At 43.2% G+C, this 25,674-nt stretch overlaps 1 protein-coding gene and 1 non-coding gene across 2 annotated transcripts in view; one reads left to right on the top strand and one right to left on the bottom strand.

The window, feature by feature from the left end:
- The window catches only part of LMNB1 (lamin B1), a 69,822-nt gene extending 44,368 nt beyond the window's left edge, over window positions 1–25,454 (bottom strand). The window contains exon 1 of the mRNA XM_065873304.1: window positions 24,736–25,454. Coding sequence (XP_065729376.1) covers window positions 24,736–25,094 — 359 coding nt within the window. The 5' untranslated portion in view covers window positions 25,095–25,454. The remainder of the gene's footprint in view (window positions 1–24,735) is intronic.
- TRNAG-ACC (transfer RNA glycine (anticodon ACC)) lies at window positions 3,187–3,259 on the top strand. The gene has a single exon. It is a non-coding gene; the product is annotated as a tRNA-Gly (tRNA).
- Window positions 25,455–25,674: the final 220 nt, after the last annotated feature.

Genomic DNA, 25,674 nt, shown 5'->3' with positions numbered 1-25,674 from the left:
ACAAACGATTCATCTCCAAAATAAATAAACAGCTCATGGAGCTCAATATTAGAAAAACAAACAACCCAATCCCAAAATGGGCAGAAGACCTAAATAGACATTTCTCCAAAGAAGACATACAGATGGCCAAGAAGCACATGAAAAGATGCTCAACATCACTAATTATTAGAGAAATGCAAATCAAAACTACAATGAGGCATCACCTCACACCAGTTAGAATGGGCATCATCAGAAAATCTACAAACAACAAATGCTGGAGAGGGTGTGGAGAAAAGGGAACACTCTTGCACTGTTCGTGGGAATGTAAATTGATACAGCCACTATGGAGAACAGTATGGAGGTTCCTTAAAAAACTAAAAATAGAATTACCATATGACCCAGCAATCCCACTACTGGGCATATACCCAGAGAAAACCATAATTCAAAAAGACACATGCACCCCAATGTTCACTGCAGCACTATTTACAATAGCCAGGACACAGAAGCAACCTAAATGCCCACTGACAGACAAATGAATAAAGAAGATGTGGTACACGTATACAACGGAATATTACTCAGCCATAAAAAGGAACGAAATTGGGTCATTTGTAGAGACGTGGATGGAGCAAGAGACTGTCATACAGAGTAAAGTAAGTCAGAAAGAGAAAAACAACTATCATATATTAACGCATATATGTGGAACCTAGAAAAATGGTATAGGTGAACTGGTTTGCAGGGCAGAAATTAAGACACAGATGTAGAGAACAAACATGGACACCAAGGGGGGAAAGTGGCGGGGTGGTGGTGGTGGTGTGATGAATTGGGAGATTGGAATTGCCATATATATACTAATATGTGTAAAATGGATAACTAATAAGAACCTGCTGCATAAAAAAATAAATAAAATAAAATTCAAAAATAAATATACTTACAAAAAAATAAATAAAAGCCTGCCCTGCTGAACTCCAGAGGAGCTATGGGCTCACTTGGCCAATGAAAAGTGGGCAGAAGTGACACTAAGAACATAGTTTCCCATCTTTCTTTCCCTCTGTCTCAATGACAGGAAATGTTCCCAGGAGAGGCTACTCCATCAGCTTGGCTTCAGTATGGAGATATGGAACGGAGTGGCAGCTGAGCCTTTATAGGACATAGGAGTGAGAAATAAACCCTTATTATCATTAACAAAAAAAAAAAAGATGCAGGAGGGCTTCGCTGGTGGTGTAGTGGTTAAGAATCCGCCTGCCAATGCACGGGACACGGGTTCGAGCCCTGGTCCGAGAAGATCCCACATGCCGCGGAACAACTAAGCCCATGTGCCACAACTACTGAGGCTGCGCTCTAGAGCCCACGAGCCACAACTACTGAGCCCTCATGCCACAACTACTGAAGCCCACACGCCTAGAGCCCATGCTCCACAAGAAGAGAAGCCACGGCAATGAGAAGCCCACACACTGCAATGAAGAGTAGCCCCCCGCTCGCCACAACTAGAGAAAGCCCACACAGAGCAACGAAGCCCCAATGTAGTCAAAAATAAATGAATAAAATAAATTTGTTTTTAAAAAAATGATGCAGGACGTCTTGAGCTAATTACCAGCACATGGTCAAAGTGCAGAAACCTGCAAAACTGACATCATAAAACATTCGCACATGAATAGAAAAATACACATTACCTAAGCACAGAGTAACATCTGACAATGCTCCGGAACAAAGAGTAATTTAGACAGGAATCCAAAGTTATCAGAAAGTATCACTGAAGAGGTTGGCATTTTTCTTTGAGTATATTTCCTAACTGGATTTGTTCACTTACTGACCTGCCTATTCCTACCTCCAGATAAAGAGACATTCTCAAGTATGCACACTGCTGAGTGTAAGTCAGAAAACATACCGATTTACTGTAAATGTTCACGTGAGAAACTAAACTTTAATTGCAGCTAAGAAAAAAGTTTTATAAAGGGCTTCCCTGGTGGCGCAGTGGTTGAGAGTCCACCTGCCGATCCAGGGGACACGGGTTCGTGCCCCGGGCCGGGAAGATCCCATGTGCCACGGAGCAGCTGGGCCCGTGAGCCATGGCCGCTGAGCCTGCGCGTCTGGAGCCTGTACTCCACAACAGGAGAGGCCACAGTAGTGAGAGGTCCGCATACCGCAAAAAAAAAAAAAAAAAGTTTTATAAAATGTAATTAACAATCTATTCTAATTAAGAATTTCCTTCCTTAAAAAAAAAATTAAAAAAGAATTTCCTTCCTTAATAAACAAAATTAGGGCTCCCCTGATGGCGCAGTGGTTAAGAATCTGCCTGTCAATGCAGGGGACATGGGTTCAAGCCCTGGTCTGGGAAGATCCCACATGCCACGGAGCAATTAAGCCCGTGTGCCACAACTACTGAGCCTGCACTCTAGAATCCGCGAGCCACAACTACTGAAGACCACGTGCCTAGCGCCCATACTCCGCAATAAGAGAAGCCACTGCAATGAGAAGCCCGCACACCCCAGTGAAGAGTAGCCCCCGCTTGCCACAAATAGAGAAAGCCCACGTGCAGCAATGAAGACCTAACGCTGCCAAAAATAAATGATAATAAAATAAATATTTTAAAACTCTTATCTATAAATAAAAATAAATAAAATTAGCTTTCATTTCAAGTAAGCTTGACTGTCAGTCATAGCAAGCAACCAGGTCTAATCGAATATCTGACCATTAAAAAATAATCAACTGGAAAGGATACATTTACATTCCTGTTAACATTCTATAGCAGTGAGTCAAGAGTTAAGACATAGCCTCAGTGATGTACTTCTCCAACAGAACCTGGTTCTAATTAACAATCTGAGACCTGTCCTTATAATCTCCTGAGACCTGTAGGACTAACCTAAATGCAACTCGTTACTTGCTACTTTCTGAATTACTCCTGACCACCTCTGACTACCAGCAATACCACTGTACTTCACTGCTTTAATCATCTTGGCTTTTCAACTTACCAACTCTTTGAACTTGACTTGTTTTCGGATCAGCATTTCAACCCTGGCTTCCGCACTGAATGAACTACCTGGCTCTGGAACTCAGTGTCTGCTCGCTTAGGACTGTGTACTATCCTTTCTGTTTGGATGACTCAAGTATCCCACTCCCTCAGGGGTATCCTTTATTTGTCTAAGGGTACCCCATTCCACACTACTCCCACCAATAAGGAAGTGGAGATTAGAAAATGCAACCGGGACTTCCCTGGCGGTCCAGTGGGTAGGACTTCGCACTACCAATGCAGGGGGCCCAGGTTCAATCCCTGGTTGGGGAACTAGATCCCACATGCATGCCATAACTAAGAAGCCTGCATGCTGCAACTAAGAAGTCCACGTGCCGTGACTAAAGATCCTGCATGCCGGAATGAAGATCCCATGTGACGCAACTAAGACCCAGCACAGCCAAAATAAATAAATATTTAAAAAAAAGAAAGAAAGAAAGAAAATGCAACCAATTACAGAATTGCTGGAAAATGAATGAGGGTTAATGCATCATTGCTAGGTAGTAATTGTAGAGCATTTAAATAAAGTCATATCACATATATATGACAGAAAATAACTTAAGACCTAGTAAGATATAATAACTACTTGAATCATATTGTAATTTTAACACTTGAAAAATTAGACTGACCACTTAAACAGGGAACAAAGAATTAGTGTGAAACAAAAACTAAGAAGCAGAACTGGAGGGACAAACACATACTTAGGACATAATCTGAAACACATTACAGAACAGTTTTTAAATTAAAAAACTGTTAATTAAAAATTACAGTTTTAATTAATCAAGCATTGGCAAATTATTGCCTTTCTGTTAACATTTCACTGGTCAGTTTATACCATACAAGTCAGTATGTATCACAGACGCTCAGCTGAATGAATTTTCTAGTTTGACTAGTAACACAGCCACAAAAGTCCCTGAACTCAGCTTTTCTAAATCACCTATTATGTACCCGTGAACAAAGAATCCATGTTCATTTTCAGTATGGGATCTATACACATGCTTGGGTTTGGATTCCTTCTTTTACAAGCGCCATTAATTTTCACTTTTTTTGCAAGTACTTTTGCCCTTGTTCATTGATTCTCATATACAGAAATATAAGAACAAAGTGTTACATAAAGCAATTGAAAATGAGACCTAAATTATTAGATGGTCTCTTAGAGATAGAATAATTACATATCTAGAAAAAGGTATACAAAATTAGTTTTTGGATATTAAATGGCATTTCCATGAAACCCACCAAAGATTATTACACTGCATATATACAAGAATAGATAAGGGCAAGAATTTGTGTTCACCAAATGCTTGCTAAATGCATAAAATCTGTTGGAGATGTGTATTCTTATGGAAAAATTCACCCAAAGTATAATATTGATAGACTTAAGAATACAGACTTTTAAAAGCTACACATCTGAAAAAAACAGACAAGAAACATTCATGTTTCTAAAGATAAAAAATAGAAATTCAAACATCTGGATTTTTTTTTTTTGTTTTGCTTTTTTTGGTTTCTTTTGCGGTACGCGGGCCTCTCACCGCTGTGGCCTCTCCCGCTGCGGAGCACAGGCTCCGGACGCGCAGGCCCAGCGGCCATGGCTCACGGGCCCAGCCGCTCCGCGGCACGTGGGATCCTCCCGGACCGGGGCACGAACCCGCGTCCCCCGCATCGGCAGGCGGACTCTCAACCACTGCGCCACCAGGGAAGCCCACATCTGGATTTTTTAAATGACTGCCTTCACATGTCAGATAAAACAACAGCTTACGGAAACCAAAACTAACTCTGAGGTCAGTTTTAAGTCCCATTCATAATATTCTATAGCAAAATACTAGGCAACTCTCTGGTTGCTTAGATCACTTCTTAGCAATTTTGAGAAGCTATTATAGATTGTCAGGTTCACCTTATATAAGAGTAGCTGGGCTTCCCTGGTGGCGCAGTGGTTGAGAGTCCACCTGCCGATGCAGGGGACACAGGTTTGTGCCCCGGTCCGGGAAGGTCCCATGTGCCGCGGAGCGGCTGGGCCCGTGGGCCATGGCCGCTGAGCCTGCGCGTCCAGAGCCTGTGCTCCACAATGGGAGAGGCCACAACAGTGGGAGGCCCGCGTACGGCAAAAAAAAAAAATATATATATATATATATATATATATATATATACATACACCATCTGATCTTATGGAAGGTACCCTATACTGGGGAGAAGCAAACAATAAACAAATACCTATACAGTCGGGGTAATCAGTATTTTGAAGAAAAATAAATCAGAATAAAGAGTTAGAGAGGGACTTCCCTGGTGGTGCAGCGGTTAAGAATCCACCTGCCAATGCAGGAGACACGGGTTCAACCCCTGGTCCATGGAGATCCCACAGGCTGTGGAGCAACTAAGCCCGTGCGCCACAACTATCGAGCCTGCACTCTAGAGCCCGCAAGCTACAACTACTGAGCCCGCGTGCTACAACTACTGAAGCCCACACACCTAGAGCCCGTGCTCTGCAACAGGAGAAGCCCGCACACCACAACGAAGAGTAGCCCCGCTTGCCGCCACTAGAGAAAGCCCACGCACAGCAACGAAGACCTAACACAGACAAAAATAAATAAATAAATAAATTTTATTTTTTAAAAAGAGAGAGAGAAGAGGGGAGGGTGATCATTTTATATAGTGTGGTCAGAAAGAGACTGATTTTATGCCAGTAGCCATTTTTCACATCAGAAAATCACTTTTCAAACCCAGATTTTATCCAACAATACAGTTACTAGTATCATTAGTTATTTCACTGCTCCTCTATGGGTTATATGCAACCCAATCTTATAGGAAAATAGTCTCCTAAAAAAATGGTTATTACTAGGTCAATAATTATTTGGGGGGAGCCTAGAGAGTGCTAGGAAATGTGCTGATACAAGAAGCAAAATCAGACACTAGCCCTGTCCACAGAGAGATTCCACTCTAATAAGGGAATCAATCAATCACACAAAATTGTCTTAACAAATCAAACTTGTCAGCAACTTTCTTGTCTAAGACAAAAAAGTACACAGTGCTGCAAGAACACCTGATGTAACTTCTGGGTAAAAATGGCACATTAGACATTACTCCACTATTACCCCTTCCAGAAACACAACTAAACAACTGAGGAACAAATTCACAATGAAAACAACTGACAAGGAAAGAACAAAATTTTAGAAGCTGAAATTAGATGAGTGAAAACGAGCTTAGTCCACCCAAGAGTGCTGAATCCCAAAGTCAGACACAGGGCTATGTGAGAAGTAACCTAATTTATACTGCAGATACTGCTGATAGCAAGAGATACCCTGGTACTCTGAAGTAGGACTAGATGAAAATCTATCTAAGAAGCAAAGCAGATCGCACTCCATGCTCCTGGGCCAATGGCCCTTCATTCACCAGGATAAAAGAGGAAAGGTTTACTCTCTAAGGAATAAAACAGAATCTCAGACCTGGTGTCACCTGGTACAGCCAAAGGCAGCACTACCATACTGAAAAGGCAGGAGAATTCCAGTGGACTTTTACAGATGCTGATGTTGCCTCTCAATCTCCCTCAGCTTAAAGTACACTGTGCAGCCAAAGCCCAAGAGAGAAGACCTGAAGACACTGATACTGGGTGTTCCCAGTGAAATGATTCCACTGTTACACAATGAAGCTTAGTCAAGAAGCCCCACTCATGCGTAGAGCTTCCCATCAGATTTTTAGAGCCCTACTTCTGAATACAGAGGACATACAATAGTCATCAGACCTCAGAGAAAAACTCTGTGAATTGACTCACCCAATGGCCATACCACCCTCCCAGTTGTACTTTCTTAAACTAGAAAACTAAAAACTACATTTGCCAGAATCTCTTGCAGCTAGGCTTCTGGATGAAAATTAGGTACTCTAATACATCCATAAGCAATGAAAGAAGGAAGTATCATGGGGCCACCGTCCTGGTCTTTGTGGCAATTTTGCTGCTGACAAGCAGGGTCATTAAAACCTGAAATTCTGGGCTTCCCTGGTGGCGCAGTGGTTGAGAGTCCGCCTGCCGATGCAGGGGACACGGGTTCGTGCCCCGGTCCGGGAGGATCCCACATGCCGCGGAGCGGCTGCTGGGCTCGTGGGCCATGGCCGCTGAGCCTGCGCTTCCGGAGCCTGTGCGTCTGGAGCCTGTGCTCCGCAACGGGAGAGGCCACAACAGTGAGAGGCCCGTGTACCACAAAGGGGAAAAAAAAAAAAAAAAAAACCCTGAAATTCTTTTGTCCTATATCAATACCACACACATTACTGTAGTAAACTTTGAAACCAAGAACTGACTCCTCCAATTTTTGAGATTGTTTTGGCTATTCTGGATACCATGCATTTCCATTTAAGTTTTAGGTTCAGCTTCTCAATTTACAAATGAGGCAGCTGTGATTCTGATAGAAACTGCACTGAATCTGTGGGTCAATTTGGGGAGAATTGCCATCTTAACAATATTAAGGTGTCTAGACACGGCTGTGGGCTCAGGAAGTTTTAGGGCAGCCTGTCTGCTGATGGGTGGGGCTGTGTTCCCACCTGGTTGGCGGCTTGGCCTGAGGCGTCCCAGCACTGGAGCCTACAGACTGTTGGGTGGAGCCAGGTCTCAGTTTGGTTACCTGGGCAAGATGTCCACCTCGAGGAGAGTTCATGCAGATGGATACTCCCCAAAATGTCTGCCACCAGCTTTCATGGTCCCAGAAGAACCACAGCCAACCCCCACCTCCCCAGGAGACCCTCCAAGACCAGCAGCCCCAGATCCAAGATGTCCAGTCCCCTGAAGCAGGTTCTGGCTGTGATGGTCACCACCTTCCACAAGTACTCCAACCAAGAGGGCAACAAGTTCAAGCTGACTAAGGGGGAGATGAAGGAATTCTGCACAGGGAGCTGCCCAACTTTGTGGCGGAGAAGGTGGATGAGGAGGGCCTGAAGAAGCTGATGGGTGATCTGGACCAAGGACAGCAACCAGTAGGTGGACTTCCAGGAGTACACTGTTTTTCTACCCCTCATCACTACCGTGTGCAATGACTTCTTCCAGGGCTCCCCAGAGCAGTGCTGATGCAGAACTCTTGGCTCCCTGCCATGGGTCTCTTGGGCCCAGGAGGACTCTGTCTTTTTTAGTTTTATATTCAGTAGATGTTTTTGCTTCTTGACACCACCCCCGCCAAAAATACATATATATATGCCAATATTAAGTCTTCTAATCCATCAATATAGGATGTCCTTCCACTTATTTAGGTCTTTAATTTCTTTCAACAATGTTTTGTGATTCTCAGTATACAAGTCTTATACTTCTTCTGTTCAATTTATTCCTAAGTACTTCATCTCTTTGATGCTACGGAAAATGAAGTTTTCTTAATTTCATTTTTGAAAGTGTTCACTGCTAGTTTACAGAAATACAGCTGAGTTTTGTACATTGCTTTCATACCCTGAAATCTTGCTGAGCTTGTTTATTAGCTTTCAAGAGCTTTTAGTTTTTGTTTTTTACAGATTCCTTAGGATTTTCTTAGAATCATTTCATCTGCAAATAGAGACACCGGTGACCTTGAACATCAAAGGTTTTAACTACAAGGGTCCACTTATGTGAAGATTTTTTTCAATACTAAAAACTATAGTACTACATGATCTGCAGTTGTTTGGCTACAGAGGGTTGACTATAAGTTATACATGGATTTTTGCCTTGCAAAAGTCGGCCCCCCCCAACCCCCATGCTGTTCAAGCGTCAACTGTGTAGTTGTTTTACTACTTCTTTTCCGATCTGAATGCCTGATTTCTTTTTCTTCCTTAACTGCCCTGGCTAGAACCTCCAATACAATGTTGTATATAAGTGGTAAGAGTGGGCAACCCTGTCTTATTCCTGACCTTAGGGAGAAAGCAGTCAGTCCTTACCATTAAATATGATGTTAGCTACAGGTTTTTCACAGATACCTTTTACCAAGTTAAGAAGTTCCCTTTTATCCCTCATTTGAATATTTTTATCATGAAAGACTGGTACATTTTGTCAAATGCTTTTTCTTCCTCTATTGGGATGATCATATGGTTTTGGTCCTTCATTCTATTAATAACAGTATATTACACTGTTTACTTTCACAGACTGAACCAACCTTGCATTCCCAGGATAAATCCCACTTGGTGATGGTGTATAATCCTTTTACATGTTGGTGGGTTTGGTTTGCCAGTATTTTTGCACCTATATTCATAAGGGATATTGGTCTGTAAAGTTTTTCTGAAATAATGTCCATTCTAAGTCCATTCTCCAGCTTGCTTGGTGTCATGAGGCAGTTGTTCTTACAGCAACAGCAGTGACAGCTTCCTGGTCCTGAAGTATAGCTATACACTGTTTTTTCAATTCAGTGGTTTCAGTGGTGACCTCAGACATAAATAAAAGCTCCCAAAGAAGATCAGTTCTACAGTGTTTGAGGTATTGTTACTGCTTCTCTGACCCTTCTAATAATTTTTTATAAGCACCTACTTTCCATATTGTTTTCCTTTCTGATTAAGATATCTATTGGTTTCCTGAAAGATACAAAGACCTAAACAATTAGAAAAAGAAATTAACTTGGAACAATCGGGAACTATGAAGGAAAACGGAGACTTCTGAAAAGAGAAACCATTGCATCCATGAAACTGAAATGAGATCAGTATGCTATAAAGAACCATTAAGAATAAAAAGAAGCTATTGGAAATTTCGAATATGAAAGCAAAAATTGGAAGATAAAATTGAGAACATCTAGCAGAGAAAAAGAGATTTTTTAAGATAAGAAAACTAAAGGATCAATTTAAGAGATCCAACATTTGAAAAACAGGAGTCTCCAAAAGTAATAAGAGGAAGAAATCATCAATAAAATAATTTAAGAATGTTTCCAAGAACTGAAGACATGAATTTCCAGACTGAAGAATTCTCACCAAATGACCAGCACAGTGGATGAAAAAAGATCCACACCAAGGAACATCCTTGTGAAATTTAAGAACTAGACCACAAAGATGATACAAGCTTTTTAACTTTTCACTCATTAGTACTTCTTAGCAACAACAGAAGCTAGAAAACTGTAGAGCATGCCTTCAAAATCCTGAGGAAATATTCTTTACAACTTAGAATTCTATACCAAAACTATCAATGCTTATGAAATGCAACTAGACTAGAAAACAGCACAGACTCCAAATGATACTTCTTTAATAAGATAAAACTGGGACTTCCCTCGTGGTTAAGAATCCACCTTCCAAAGCAGGGGACGCAGGTTTGATTCCTGGTCGGGGAGCTAAGATCCCACATGCCGCAGGGCACCTAAGCCCACACTCCACAACTACTAAGCCCGTGTGCTCTGGAGCCTGCGCGCCACAACTAGAAAGCCCACGTGCTACAACTAGAGAGCCCGCGTGCTGCAACTACTGAGCTCACGTGCCACAGCTAGAGAGAAGCCCGCGTACCACAATGAAAAACCCCACATGCCACAATGAAGATCCCGTGTGCCACAACTAAGACCCAACGCAGCCCAATAAATAAATAAATATTTTCTTTTAAATAAGATAAAACTAATAGAAAGCCTCCTGATTCTGAATGACTTGGTGTTTTAACAACTGGTATCATCTTTCTTTATAGTTAGACAAAACTAAGTAAGTAGGAAAAAATCCTATTTTCACAAGCAATCAAAAGGTGGTAGAGGGAAGGGAAACTAAGTATAGTACACTGTTGAATTCTGCTGGGGGTTATGTTCATAGAGTATAGGTATTTTTGCTATAACACAATATATGTGTTCCTGAAAACTCTTACATTCTGCACATATTAAAATTAACAAAGAATGGGAAAAATAAGGTTGGAACAAACCACTAAAAACCTATGCAACCTTGTAACCAGAGCACTAGCAGTAACATAATTAGTACCCCAGGGACTTCCCTGGTGGTTCAGTGATTAGGAATCCACCTGCCAGTGCAAGGGACACATGTTTGAGCCCTGGTCCAGGAAGATCCCACATGCCGTGGAACAACTGAGCCCGTGTGCCACACTATTGAGCCTACGCTCTAGAGCTCACAAGCCAGAACTACTGAGGCTGTATGCCACAACTACTGAAGCCCGAGCGCCTAGAGCCCATGCTCCGCAACAAGAGAAGCCACCAGTGAGAAGCCCATGCACCACAACGAAGAGTAGCCCCCACTCACCGTAACTAGAGAAAGCCCACGTGCAGCAACAAAGACCCAATGCAGCCAAAAACAAATTAAAAAAATAATAATAAATTTTTAAAAATAATAATGATGATAATTAGTACTCCAGGAGATGACTTGGACAATGCAAGCAGTCAGTGTGTCTAGAGCTGCCTCAAGAGATGCTCAGAGATGCACAACAACATCAGAGTGGCCATGCTGGTTTGCAGGAACTGAGACATTAGAGATAGAAATAGACTCTGAACACAACCCCGGCTACAAGAACAAAGGTGGTGCACACCTCTCTGGGGGAGGGAATCCTGGGTGCAGGCACTCCTTTAACTTTCTTAAAATAGAGTTGAAATCAGAGCTTTCTTTCCCTCTGAACTCTACTCTTGATATTCTGACTCTCCTTTACTAGGAAAAGTCATATATAAGTCAATACAACCTCTAATTACAATATCATTTCTCTATTTACCAGTCACATATGAGTGAATTGGTGCTACAGACACATTTGCAGCAGAACACAGTGAAATAATACTTTATATACCAAAACTGATCTAAACTAATCTCAACTAAAATGTAATGTATGACTATTGGGAGGATAAGAGGAAGAAAAATTTGTTATGAAGAACAAAATGAAAAAGTCAATTCCTCATCTTCCATGGCACAAAGTCAATAATGCCATTTAGATATCAAGATAAATATCAAATGAGCAGTTAAAATAGCTGAAGGTAATTTTTTCATAAGAAGTCTTGGAGATCTCTGAATCCTTAAATTATGTTCACACATACACATTTGTTGGATAGTCACAGGTTTTGGGGTTTTTTTGGTAAAAGCTCACATTTACAAAACCAGATAGGGAAGACTTCCCTAAGTAATGAATTAGAGATCTGATGTTTAAGGAGGAGTTAACCCAATGATGACAGAAGTCCAGACAAAGGAAACTGCATATGCAAAGGCCCTATTAAGAGACAGCATGGTAAACAGGACTGAATAAAAAATTTCATGGTTGGGGAGGAGAGAGCAAGACCAAGTATGGTGTGAGTTGAACCCACAGTCATTCAGGAGCCAGCTCATAAAGAGAAGAACTTTTAGGTATGTCCAAGTTTGTCTAGGGTAATTTCCATTGATGCCAGTGTCCCAGCATAATTATCAATAGCTCCCTCTTTCACACCAAGAAGGAAGTAACCCTGTTTGAATGCTAAATTGTACGGTCACCCCAGTATTAAGTAATACTGAGGATTTTACTCTTCATCCTAGAAGCTACTATCCTGGAAACCACTTAAAGTGTTTTAAGCAAAGGCGGTGAAGCAATCATTTTTTTAGTGAAGAATGTTAGAGGGATAAATGTTCTGGTACCCTATCCAATGTTTTGTTATATAAACATTGAGTAAGAACCTACTTTAAATCAACCTTTAAGAATGTCTTCTTCCTTTCACATCAAACACTCTTTATGACCTAAACTCATGACCTTTATTCTCATTTCTTCCTTAATTATGGTCAGTGGCTTTGACCCTACTGCTCTTCTCTACCATTAGATGCTCCTCACAGTCAACAGTAAGTTCCCACGAACCAAAGTCAATGGATACTTTCTAGGCCTTATCACACCAAAACTGTACTACCATTCCTTTGTAACTCTCCTTGCCTTTCAGGACAACGCCTCTACTAATGTTTTCCATTTAGAAGCCAACCCTACTTATCTCTCAACACTCAGATTTCACTGCCTCCCCAATTCCTCTGGGATGTCTCTGAAAACTTTACAAAGCTCCTACTCTGCTTTACGTGGTATGGAGAAAGGGGTAGCCCCTTTCTCCATAGCAAGATGTGGATACTGCTATCACAGCACTTGTTACATTGTACTAGCATATTGCAGTTACAGTATCACAATACTGTAGTGCATTTTATGTCTTCCTCACTACATTGTAAGCAACTTGTTAACAGGCACTAAGTGTCCCATCTCCCTGTTACCAGCATCTGATTCAAGGCCTGGCAGGTAATACTTGTAATAGGGAAGAACCTGACTCCATATTGATCTGTTTCTTCTACTTTAACCTTTGTATTCTATTGCTTTTGCTATAAGTTAATCATTAAATGGATGTTGCCTACAGCTTAAAGTATACATAATGAGCCATCTCCAGGAACCCTGTCTCCCAGTTAAGCTAAAATACCTTGGTTTAGTATTGGAATACCCTTGGAATACCCTAACCAGGCCCACCTGAGAATGGATGCAGGTAAGAAGAAATGAACATATCCCCTCCCGTTCTGGCCTGAACCAGGAAATATTAGCAACAACGTATCACCTTTTTTACTTTACCCCTCACCTCCCCTTCTTTGTTCTGAAAGAAACTAGCACCCAAACCCAGGCAAGATGGTTCTTTGGGAAACTAGTCCACCATCTTCTTGGTGTGCTAGCCTTCCAAATAAAGTCACTATTCTTTGCCCCAACAACTCGTTTCTCAATTTACTGGCCTGCTGTGTGGGGAGCAGTACAAGTCTGCACTTCGTAACAGTACCTGTCCCACAAATGTGTGCTGAATAAAAAATGAAAACAATATTTCTGCCATGAGTATTCAAGACTTATTTAGAGATTTTAGTTTATTTTAAAGTTATTATTAAGGCACGGAGTAAAGTAGGAAAGTTTTTCAACAAGGAAGAAAAGACAAAAGAGGTCTCTTTCAGTAATTCATTTTTATCCTTTCCTTATTAGCAAATGAAGCCCTCAGTATTTCAAACAGCTGCCTCAGTTACTGCACCCTCCTGACAAATCCAAGATTATCTCAAATATCACTGTGAAAAACTCACATCTAGTACCATTTCCAAAAGTAGCACCCAAACCTGAAAGTCAGCTGTCTTATGTAAAACTTCAAGTCCAAGGACAGATGACAGTGCTCCATGAGCCTGCTTCAGGTCGGTATTAAATGGCATGATCCACGTAAAAACCCTGTAACAATGCTAGAAGACAGAGCTAGGATCTATTCTAGCTCTGCCATTGATCTGCTAAGTTATCCCAGGCAAAATATTTAACCTCTCTGAGCCTCAAGTTTCCTCACCCATCAAACAGGGTTATCGTAACACTTAAAAGACAGTGTCTGTAAAGCACTTAGCATAGTACCTGGCAAACACAATAAGCAGAAGATAAATGTTAGCTCTTTTTGTCCCACATCTTGCACCAGTATTCATATCTCTCTAGGTCTCAATTTCTGAACCTACACAGTGGGCTGGATAGATCAGATGATCCAAGTCCCCTCCTAGCTATAAAAGTGCTATAATCCTATGATCAATAAACACAAATGCGGGGCTTCCCTGGTGGCGCAGTGGTTGAGAGTACGCCTGCCGATGCAGGGGACACGGGTTCGTGTTCCGGTCCGGGAAGATCCCACATGCCGCGGAGTGGCTGAGCCTGTGAGCCATGGCCGCTGAGCCTGCGCCTAAGGAGCTTGTGTTCCGCAACGGGAGAGGCCACAACAGTGAGAGGCCCTCGTATCGCGTGCATAAACAAATAAATACATAAATACAGACAGACAAAGGCAAAAAATTAAATTTAAAAAGGACCAAGTAGGGCTTCCCTGGTGGGGCAGTGGTTGAGAGTCCGCCTGCCGATGCAGGGGATGCGGGTTCGTGCCCCGGTCCGGGAAGATCCCACATGCCGCGGAGCGGCTGGGCCCGTGAGCCGTGGCCGCTGAGCCTGCGCTTCCGGAGCCTGTGCTCCGCAACGGAAGAGGCCACAACAGTGAGAGGCTCGTGTACCGCAAAAAAAAAAAAAAAAAGGGAAAGTCTCACTTATCATCTAGGTCTACAGCAAAGATATCAGCAGAAACCTAAGATTATGACCCAAATGTGGATCTTTTTACTCCTTTATGTTTGCAACATGAGCATAACAATAAAAATGATCGAGAACTAAAAAGAACCTGCAGAAATTAAAAATAAATTCCCCCAAATGGACACCCATATGCTGTTACTGGCATCAAAAACTGGCAAAGTTGTAATTACTTTATGCAATGGTTAACATTTCACCAGTAAATTAGTTCAACATTTAACCATTTTTATCAATATGTTAACCAGGAGAAAAAATTTGATATTGTCAGTAAGTGGGAAGAGGATAATCATGGCCCTCTATGGCCTCTGAGAAATTAGGTAGTCACTGCAAAGCCGACATCTCTGGTCACGGTAAACTAACCCTACCCATTAAAGGCTGTTGACGTATCTTCAAAATGACGATACAGCACATTTACTGACATGTAAAGAAGTTCGCAAAGCAGTGTAGCATGAAAGAAGGTTACGCATCAATATTTATCATGAACCCATTTTTCGTTAATAATATGGATATAAAAAGAAAAACTTCAGGGCTTCCCTGGTGGCGCAGTGGTTGGGAGTCCGCCTGCCGATGCAGGGGATACGGGTTCGTGCCCCGGTCTGGGAAGATCCCACATGCCGCGGAGCGGCTGGGCCCGTGAGCCATGGCCACTGAGCCTGCGCTCCGCAACGGGAGAGGCCACAACAGTGAGAGGCCCGCATACCGCAAAAAAAAAAAAAAAAAAAGAACTGCAGAGCTCTTATGGAACCAAGGGTGACTTTTATTTTCTTCTTGGTGTTTATCTGTATTTTCTAATTTTCCATAATGAATATATAATTATTGTGTAACAAAAAAAAATAGTTTTTTAAAATTTCCCAAATATAACAGCCAAAACACAATCCCTTTCATCAGAGAGATATATTGGAAAAAAAAAAAAAAAGAAGTTAAAAACTCTGATTAGGAAACTTCCCTGGATCCCAGAAATAATTGGGAACTTCAGTTAGACAGGGTGTCGTCACCCAATTAACACTTAAGGCTCATTCTCACTATTTGTGCATGAAATAGACCTACAGTGATGATGTAAAAGTCTAAAGATCTCTAACTCAGAAATACCTGAGGTGAAGTCATCTGGACAAATGAAAAGAACAAGCATAATGGAGTATATGGACAAAAAAAAAAAACATTCAGCAGCATATTTTTACAGTGCTTTATCTTTCATTCTGTGTGTTTACTTCCTTGAGCCTGGGTACACCAAAAGATTACCTAGTCTAACCTCCTAGTTTAAATAAACAACTCCAAAAGATACGCTCTACCAAACATCCTTTGAAAGCATGGGAAGGAAGCATCATGATGGTTTCATTACTTAGGACCTGTCACCTAGACTTTAACACCAATTCTAGTCGTCTATCCTTCCTGTTCTTCCCTTGAAAATTAAAGTAATATTTACCATGAAGTTTTATACCTCTCATGTTAAGGCAAGGGTGTTACTGGCAACTTGCTTCTACCAGGGCAAAATAAGGGCATAAACAAAAGACCAAGTAATATATGGGATCAAGATTTTTGTTTTTCAATTAATTATCCTACCTACAAAGGAAAGTCCCTAGAGCAGATTAGCATTTATTACTTTAGGTTTGAAAACTGAAAAATATTAATGTTAAAACAACCCTGAAGATACTGTTTAGCCCTGCACCTAAATTTCATTCTGTGTGACCAAAATATGTAGAAAGTCAACACAGTAAACATATACAATAAGTCCAAATATACAGTAAATCCCCAGCACCCCCTTCTCCCCAAAGAAAGAGAAAAAAGTTTATCTGATTTACTTTCACTTCCATATACTTCCTAATTTCTTCAAATAGCCAATTCTGATAAAAATCCACCCATTATTATGAGACAAGTAAATGACAGGCTAGAAAAAGATCTGGGTTTCTTAATTCTTCCTGAGATTCAGAAAACTACTAGTTATGCCTTATCCCAATTACACAGATGAGGCATGAAAGCTCAAAGAATTAAAGTATTAATACCTGCCCCAAGTCACAAAATGTAGGAAGGTGCAACTTCATGTAGCACTCTTGCTTAACACTACTGTATCTCAGGCTACTGTGACTGACAAGTGTCCCAGTTATACATGCGAGTAGCACGTGAACATCTGTACACATTTTTTAACGAAAACACACAAATCCAAATTTCCCAACAGAAGTTTCCTTATTAACGTACTGACAAAGCAAAATCAGAGGAATGTCGTTTGCCCAAAGGGATATACTATGTAGGCTTGATCCCCTCAACCTCAAACCTATCCTATTCAAAACTTGCTTGGGGGGCTTCCCTAGTGGCGCAGTGGTTGAGAGTCCGCCTGCCGATGCCGGGGTCACGGGTTCGTGCCCCGGTCCGGGAAGATCCCACATGCCGCGGAGCGGCTGGGCCCGTGAGCCATGGCCGCTGAGCCTGCGCGTCCGGAGCCTGTGCTCCGCAATGGGAGAGGCCACAGCAGCGAGAGGCCCGCGTACCGCAAAAAAAAAAAAAAAACTTGCTTGGGGACGAAGGTAGGAAGCCTACAAATCTTCAGGTGCATATATACTGTGAAAAAAATACAAGCAACATTACACTTTATTCTATTTTAAGAAAAACTTTTCTTTTCATGAAATTATATTTAAAAAGAAGCACCATCTGTTTTGAAAAGATATAAAATTCTGCTTTAAATAACAAATTTTTTGTCCAGTATCTCAAAGACTAATTTGAAAACACTGGCTTTGAGGCCCAATACCTATAATACACTAAACTATGTTTCTTGGGACATCCTTTTTATTTTTTTTTAAGATTTGGTTTTATATTTTTGGCTGCACTGGGTCTTTGTTGATGCGCGCAGGCTTTCTCTAGTGGCGAGTGGAGGCTACTCTTTGTTGCGGTGCACGTGCTTCTCATTACATTGCGGTGGCTTCTCTTGTTGTGGAGCACGGGCTCCAGGCACACGGGCTCCAGGCACACGGGCTTCAGTAGTTGCAGCATGTGGGTTCGGTAGTTGTGGCGCACAGGTTTAGCCGCTCCATGGCATATGGGATCCTCCCAGACCAGGGATCAAACCTGTGTCACCTGCATTGGCAGGTGGATTCTTTTTTTTGTTTTGTTCGTTTGTTTGTTTGTTTTGCGATACCCGGGCCTCTCACTGTTGTGGCCTCTCCCGCCGCCTGAGCACAGGCTCCAGATGCACAGGCCCAGCGGCCACGGCTCATGGGCCCAGCCGCTCCACGGCATGTGGGATCCTCCCAGACCGGGGCACGAACCCACGTCCCCTGCATCGGCAGGCAGACTCCCAACCACTGCGCCACCAGGGAAGCCTGGCAGGTGGATTCTTATCCAGTATGCCACCAGGGAAGTCCCGGGACATCCTTTAAAAAAATTTTTTTTTAATGAAGGGACAGTAAATTGACTTGCTCAGCATCTCAAACAATGCTACAGCATCCATTATATTAGTTATATTCCAGTGAGCCCCCATCTCCAGTTTCCTAATTAATTCATAATTCTCAAAAAAGAGAAAATGACTTTAGAGTTAATTTTGCATCCTTTCAAGCTTGAATATCTACTGTGAACCAATCAATCAATCAAATTTATTTGTGTTTGAGGAATAAAGCACAACTTCTAGAACCTGATGAGTCAAGCAAAGTTACTAAGAAGTAGTCAATTAAAAAACATGAATCATTACTCTTATATGTAATCCCAGAGCTCTAAAACTTAAATTTTCATTAATTCATTTGGTGACAAAACTTGACCTGAATGGACATGAGGCTATTTTTAGTTGTCTTTCTCCATTTACTGTGACTATTAATCTTTCCCTGCAGAAATACCTGTTTCACCTAGAGTGCTACCCCAGACCCCACTGGGATGTCATATACAGTATACGCATCATACTACCTTCTTAAAGTTGGAATTGCTTTTAATTCCAAACACTTGTGGCTATAAGGGTTTTACATAAAAGACTATGGATCTGTACCACTGAAGAAAAAAAAATGTATGCATCTACAAAATTAGTTACTGAACAACTGTTCCACATAACTTTCTCTTACATTTAGTTTTCCTGCAGAATTATTTAATACTGAAATTCTCAATTAAGTCAATTTTTCTTTGCTTTTTTTGTTTAAAGTGTTGACTGATGGTATTCATCATCATTCTTGGCAAGTATTCAAAAAAGCTTCCAATGAAATATAATTAGGCTTGGAATGAACTGGAGTAGCTATATCTTAGATCTAAGATCAGTTTCCCTGTAAGAGACCACCTGCACAGAAGCCGTTGTCAAATTCGTTCTAGCAGGACAAGTGTCTCCAAGAATTCTTCTGTCTTTGAGGTATGTTGTATGCTAAAGAACCAAAAAGGGACTAAGTAATTTTGGAATCTATAATTCTCTCAAGACTTGCTTTCTTTTTTTTCTTTCTTTTTAAATGAAAGCTTATTTATTTATTTTTGGCTGTGTTGGGTCTATGCTTCTGTGCGAGGGCTTTCTCTAGTTGCGGCGAGCAGGGGCCACTCTTCATCGCGGTGCGCGGGCCTCTCACTGTCGCGGCCTCTCTTGTTGCAGAGCACAAGCTCCGGACGCGCAGGCTCAGTAGTTGTGGTTCAAAGGCCTAGTTGCTCCGCGGCATGTGGAATCTTCCCAGACCAGGGCTCGAACCTGTGTCGCCTGAATTGGCAGGCAGATTCTCAACCACTGCGCCACCAGGGAAGCCCCAAGAATTGCTTTCTTAATCTAAATCCACCTAACAGACTAATTACAAAGACTCTAACTCCAAATAAATTACAGAAAATTATTCTTAAACAAAAGAGCTCAATGGACCCAAACAGATAATAAAACATTTCTTCCTTTTCATCTTACAAATTGTACTTCAATTATTGTTCAAAATTAAAATATTTCCAAGATTTCCAAGGATTACTATGCACAGGCACTGACCTCCCCACTAGACCCTAATAAAAAAGCAGTAGGGACTTCCCTGGTGGCGCAGTGGTTAAGAATCCGCCTGCCAACACAGGTGACACAGGTTTGATCCCTGGTCTGAGAAGATCCCACATGCCACAGAGCAACTAAGCCCGTGCACCACAACTACTGAGCCTGCTCTCTAGAGCCCACGAGCCACAAATACTGAGTCCACGTGCCACAACTACTGAAGCCTGTGCGCCTAGAGCCCGTGCTCAGCAACAAGAGTAGCCACCACAAATGAGAAGCCCACGCACCGCAATCAAGAGTAGCCCCTGCTCGCCACAACTAGAGAAAGCCCGCATGCAGGAACGGAGACCCAACGCAGCCCAAAATAAACATAAATATTAAGGGAAAAAAGCACTAAACAACAAATAAACCCTCAGCAAGAAAGTGAACAGAAAAAGAATCATTAGCAAACATTTCAACAAATTTCTAGTAGATAAAATGTAGAGGACGTCCCTGGTGACACAGTGGTTAAGAATCTGCTTGCCAATACAGGGGACATGGGTTTGAGCCCCGGTCCGGGAAGATCCCACATGCCGCGGAGCAACTAAGCCCTTACGCCACAACTACTGAAGCCTGCGTGCCTAGGGCCCATGCTCTGCAACAAGAGAAGCCACTGCAATGAGAAGCCTGCACACCACAATGAAGAGTAGTCCCCACTTGCTGCAACTAGAGAAAGCCTGTGTGCAGCAACAAAGACCCAACACAGCCAAAGATAAATAAATTAATTAATTAAAAAAAAATAAAAACTTAGTGGCTTAAAAAAATATATAGATAAAAGTACCTACCACAGAACGTGCACACAGGGGCTACAGGAGAAAGTGAGGCAGACTTAAAATGAGGGATTAACTCATGAAACAGCTTTGCACCTCGCCCTCCTGGGCACCCCTTAACATAACTGCAGGCTTTCCAACAAGTTGGCCAAGAATACATCCCATTCCTACATAAAGAGATCCTAATATGCTCTTACACTCAGAAAAGTGGGAAGGAGATACCTAAATAACTCGGCAGTAATATTCAAGCATTACCTAGTTCTTCATTTGAAAATGTAGACAACCAAGGATCAGCAATTGACAAAAATGAGTAGGAAGATAAAAAGCAAACCAAACAAAAAGAACAAGTGACCAGGGAGGGAAAAGAGATAATCCAATTAACAGAAGAGAATTTAAAAAGAAAACCCTAAATATTACCCACAGACAGATTAAAGAAAATAATCATCCTTAAAAATAAACACAAAGGGCCTTCCCTGGTGGCGCAGCGGTTGAGAGTCTGCCTGCCGATGCAGGGGACACGGGTTCGTGCCCCGGTCCGGGAAGATCCCGCATGCCGCGGAGCGGCTGGGCCCGTGAGCCATGGCCACTGAGCCTGCGCGTCCGGAGCCTGTGCTCCGCAACGGGAGAGGCCACAACAGTGAGAGGCCCGCGTACCGCAAAAAAAAAAAAATAAAAAAATAAAAAAATAAACACAAAAAGAAAACCCTAAATATTACCCACAGACAGATTAAAGAAAATAATCATCCTTAAAAATAAACACAAAAATAAACACATCCTTAAAAATAAAAAGGCCCTCAGACAGGCCTTCCTTAACTATACCATCCCTTCACCCTGCTCTATTTTTATTCCCCTAGTATCTGTTATCCTAACATTATATCACATTCACTGATTTCACAAGCTGAAAAAAAGAGATACCTGTACAAAAAGATTTCTTGGAATTAAAAGTATGACTTGTGCCTTTAAATGTCACTATTGAGCTGGAGAAGAGCAAAGTAATTTCCCAGGATGAAAAAAAGAATTATAAGGAAACAAGAAACCCAAGAGTTCAACATTCCAACAGGAGAGAACAAAGAAAATGGAGCACAGAAAACACAGAATAAAGTAAAATTCCCAGAGCTAAACAAAGACCAAGACTTTAAATGGAAAGGACCTGCTTATAACAACTACAATGCATAAGAGAATATCCATACCTAGACCTATCACCATGCAATCCCAGAAAACCAGGAGAAAAGAAAATTCCAAAGCTTCCCGAGAGGCAAAGCAATTACCAAAAGAAAGTAACTGTGACTGGCATTAGGTAGACATGAACAACAACTGGCTACTAGAAGACAACGGGGCAATATGATACTTTCCAAGCTGTGAGGAAAAATGTTGAACCAGTATTCTATACCTAGCCCAACTATTCATCAAGCATGAGACAAAAATCAAAATTATTTTCAGATACACGAGACTTGGAAAGTCTACCTCCTGCCATCTTTTCTGAATAAGTAACTTAAGGATGTTCTCCAATAAAATGAAGGAAGAAACCAAGGAACTGAAAATATATGATACAGGAGGAAACTGGGTCTAAATCAGGTAAATTCCTAAGACGTCAACTGCACATCATGTCTTAAGAGCAGAGAGCTTAAGGGAAGAAAGTAGCCTCATATAATAGATATTATGATTAGATATCTTTTAAAAGTTTGAAGATATGCTAAAGGCAAAATTTTCTTTAATCAGCAAGAAAAATGGAAGGCTATTTAGGAACAAAATTGTACAAAGAAAGTCAGGATTGAAATATGAAAGTAAAATGTGGTATGTTTTGAGGAATTGATGGCACATCAGAAAATAAAATACATCTAATCCTAATAGATATATATGTTCAGGCTCTCTCTATATAGTTATATATAGACATTTATCTATCTATAAAATCCCAGTACACTACCTGATATCTCAAAGAAAATTGTTTTCAATTGTCAAGCCCTCAGACAGGCCTTCCTTAACTATACCATCCCTTCACCCTGCTCTATTTTTATTCCCCTAGTATCTGTTATCCTAACATTATATCACATTCACTGATTTCATTGATTCTAACACATATATTCTTCACTTTTTAATCTTGATGAAACCAGCATGCATTTTTACAATCCATGCAGAGCATTTTACAACTACAGTCAGCCAGGTGGCAGTCTTGTTACTGTGTGAAAAACCTTCAGTGGATACCTTCTGAAAAGATTATAAAAGCACCAGCATCAAAATGTTTCAGATTAGCTGAAATACAATTTTTATTCGCTTGCTGGGTATCTCCCCTATCATCAACATAAGGGCAGTAACTTATTTTTTTCAAATCTCTGTATCCTCTACATAAAACAGTGACTGGCAGGTAACATACTTAATCTGTGTCACACTTTAACATCTCTGAAAACAGGGTGGGTCCAACAGGATGGATCCTGCATAGTGGGCCCTTACGTTTTTCTTCTTAGTGGTACATGTGATAATGGTGAATCATATAAGCAATGGCATCCAAGATATGAAGAAATTCAGTAATGAAAAGTTTGGAGGAAGATGGAGACAGTAGTGAGTGAACTGACCCATTTCAAAAGACGACTCCAAAGATTAGAAAATCCAGGAAACAGAAACATAAACTTATTATTTTTATTTTGTGGAACTAAATACTCAAAGAAATAAAAACAAAAAAGGCTAAATGTGATTGTCTCCTGGAAGAAGGCAAGAGACATCGTTTTTCACTATAAGCCCATCTATACATTTTTTTTTACCAAGTGCACACATTCTTTATGAACCGTTTTTCAAGTATTGAACAAGATGGGGAAGTTGAGATTCACATAGTGAAAATCACAGAGACTGAGACAGGAACATTTACACGGAGACAGAGGGACATTCAGGGGAACACAAAGTCAAAGTCAGAATCAGGTATCTCCACAGATTTCAACTGGCAAGAGGGGATGAAGACCACCGGAATTCTGGAGGCAAACCGAGCAATATTCTAAAGCGTGACTTCAACACTAGCTGCCTACTGAGGATAACTATGACATTTTGCTCATCAGAAAGGCAAGGTAGGATCGGCAAAGGCTTGCTAGTTTATCCGTGTGCCCTAACTGAAAAATTCAGACCCTCTTATGTGAAAAAATTACAAGCCCTCCCTCGCCACAACTCTCCACATTTACACAACACCCTTTCACCTGCCCTGGCCTGTCAACATAAGGACAGATGCGGGGACTGAGCTGGGTCTCCTCTACACCCGAAAAAGCAAGTGACTATGTCTGGGCGATACAAAAGCTAGGGGAGAGGACTGCTGCGGGAGGGCAGGCGGTTCGTCGATCCGAGAACGGTGGCCAAGACGTGAAAAAACCCAGCTTGCGGAGTCCGGTGCAGAGAAACACCCAAAGACCGCGGCCTGTCTCGGCATAAAGAAAGAACACCTTTCTCCAGAGAAAGCTAACCAGCTTGAACACCCAACTTGCCCAGAGCCGACAGTGGCGCGCAGTTCAGACTCCGCCCCTCCCTCTTCGCCCAAGGCAGGCGCAGAAAGATCGCAAAATGTCACAGGGCCAAGACTGAGCGCGCCAAAGCGGGACCCACCCCCGGGAGACCGGGACGCCGGAGGCAGGTCCCTCCCCTTCCTCTCTCCGCCCGCGCAGAGCTCATTCATTCTCCAGGCGGGCAGCCGGTCCTCCCCGGCCGGCCATTCCTGCACCGCAAACCCACCAGACGCTTTGTCTCGGGCCCGGCCGGAAACCGGGGCGCGCATTCGAGCGCGCGCCCAGACGCAACCTCCCCGCACCTGGCGCCCGCCCGATCTCCGCGCGTTTAAAGCTTTCTGGATCCCGGGGTCCGAGGCCCGAAGCCGGTCGCCTGTCGCTGGCGGCCCCAGGCGCGCACTTCGCCGAGTCCCACTGGGTATCCAGGATCGGGAAATGTGCATCCCGGTCCCACCATCACTACAGCTTGAGACCCCCGCGCGACCCCCGCCCCCGGTGAAAAACACTAGATTCTTTCTCCTTCTTAGAGACCGAGACCCTGCCCCTTCCGAAGGACGTGAGCACCCCGGCCCTCGCCCTCCCGCCCGAGCTGCGCCCCCGGCACTCACTTGAGGAGCAGCTGGTCGTGCTCGGCCTTGAACTTGCCCAGCTCGATCTGCAGCTTGGCGCGCTCGCGGGCCGTGTCGTCGAGCGCGCGTCGCGCGTCGGCCAGCTCGGTCTCGTAGAGTGCCTTGAGGCCGGTGAGCTCGCGGCCGCGCACCTCCTCACGCTCCGTCACCTGCAGCTGCAGCGCGCTGTTCTCCGTCTCCAGGCTGCGCACCTTGTCGATGTACACGGCCAGCCGGTCGTTGAGCTCGCGCAGCTCCTCCTTCTCTTGCAACCGCGACAGCCGCGTGGGGCTCAGTGGCGTGGCGGGGCCGCCGGCGCGGCTGCCCGTCCGCGGCTGCACGGGGGTCGCTGTCGCCATGGCGATCGGCGAGGAGAGCTGAGCGCTGAGGCCGCGGGCAGCGCCGGAACACGGAGGGGGCGTCAGTCGGAGAAGCGTGAGGGAAAGCACGAACCGACGATCCGCGCTCGCGGAGAGGCAGACGTCGGGGGAAGGACGAAGCACCTGGGATGGCGGGAGAGGGGTTACAGCACAAAGGGCAAAGGGAGAGGACTACGAATCAATTAAACGTAAAACGTCCTTTGTAAGAAAACATGCACACACTCACACACGCTCAGGAAATACAGGGTGAGGGTGGCCGGGAGAGCCGAGCAGAGTCCGCGCGCCGCCACCGCCGCCGCCGCCGCCGCCGCCGAGTCTCCCGCCCGCAGCACTTTGTTTCCTCTCAGGCGGCGCTGAGCCGCGGGCGGGGGGAGGAGGGCGGAGGGGCGGTCTGGCTGCGAGCCGCGGGGGGCGGAGGTGGCGCGGGCCGCGGCGCCGCGCTCCCCAAGATGGCCGGCGCGCTCCGGCGTATCCACGTGACCGTCTCTGGCCAATGGGGGGCCGGCAACTCGGGGGCCGGGCCTGTAAATTCAAAATCTGGCCCTCAGGCAACCGTCGG

The sequence above is a fragment of the Phocoena phocoena genome, chromosome 3 (assembly GCF_963924675.1).
Source record: "Phocoena phocoena chromosome 3, mPhoPho1.1, whole genome shotgun sequence".
Taxonomy (NCBI): domain Eukaryota; kingdom Metazoa; phylum Chordata; class Mammalia; order Artiodactyla; family Phocoenidae; genus Phocoena; species Phocoena phocoena.
The sequence above is the reverse complement of the archived record's forward strand: the minus strand, read 5'-3'. Positions and strand labels throughout refer to the sequence as shown.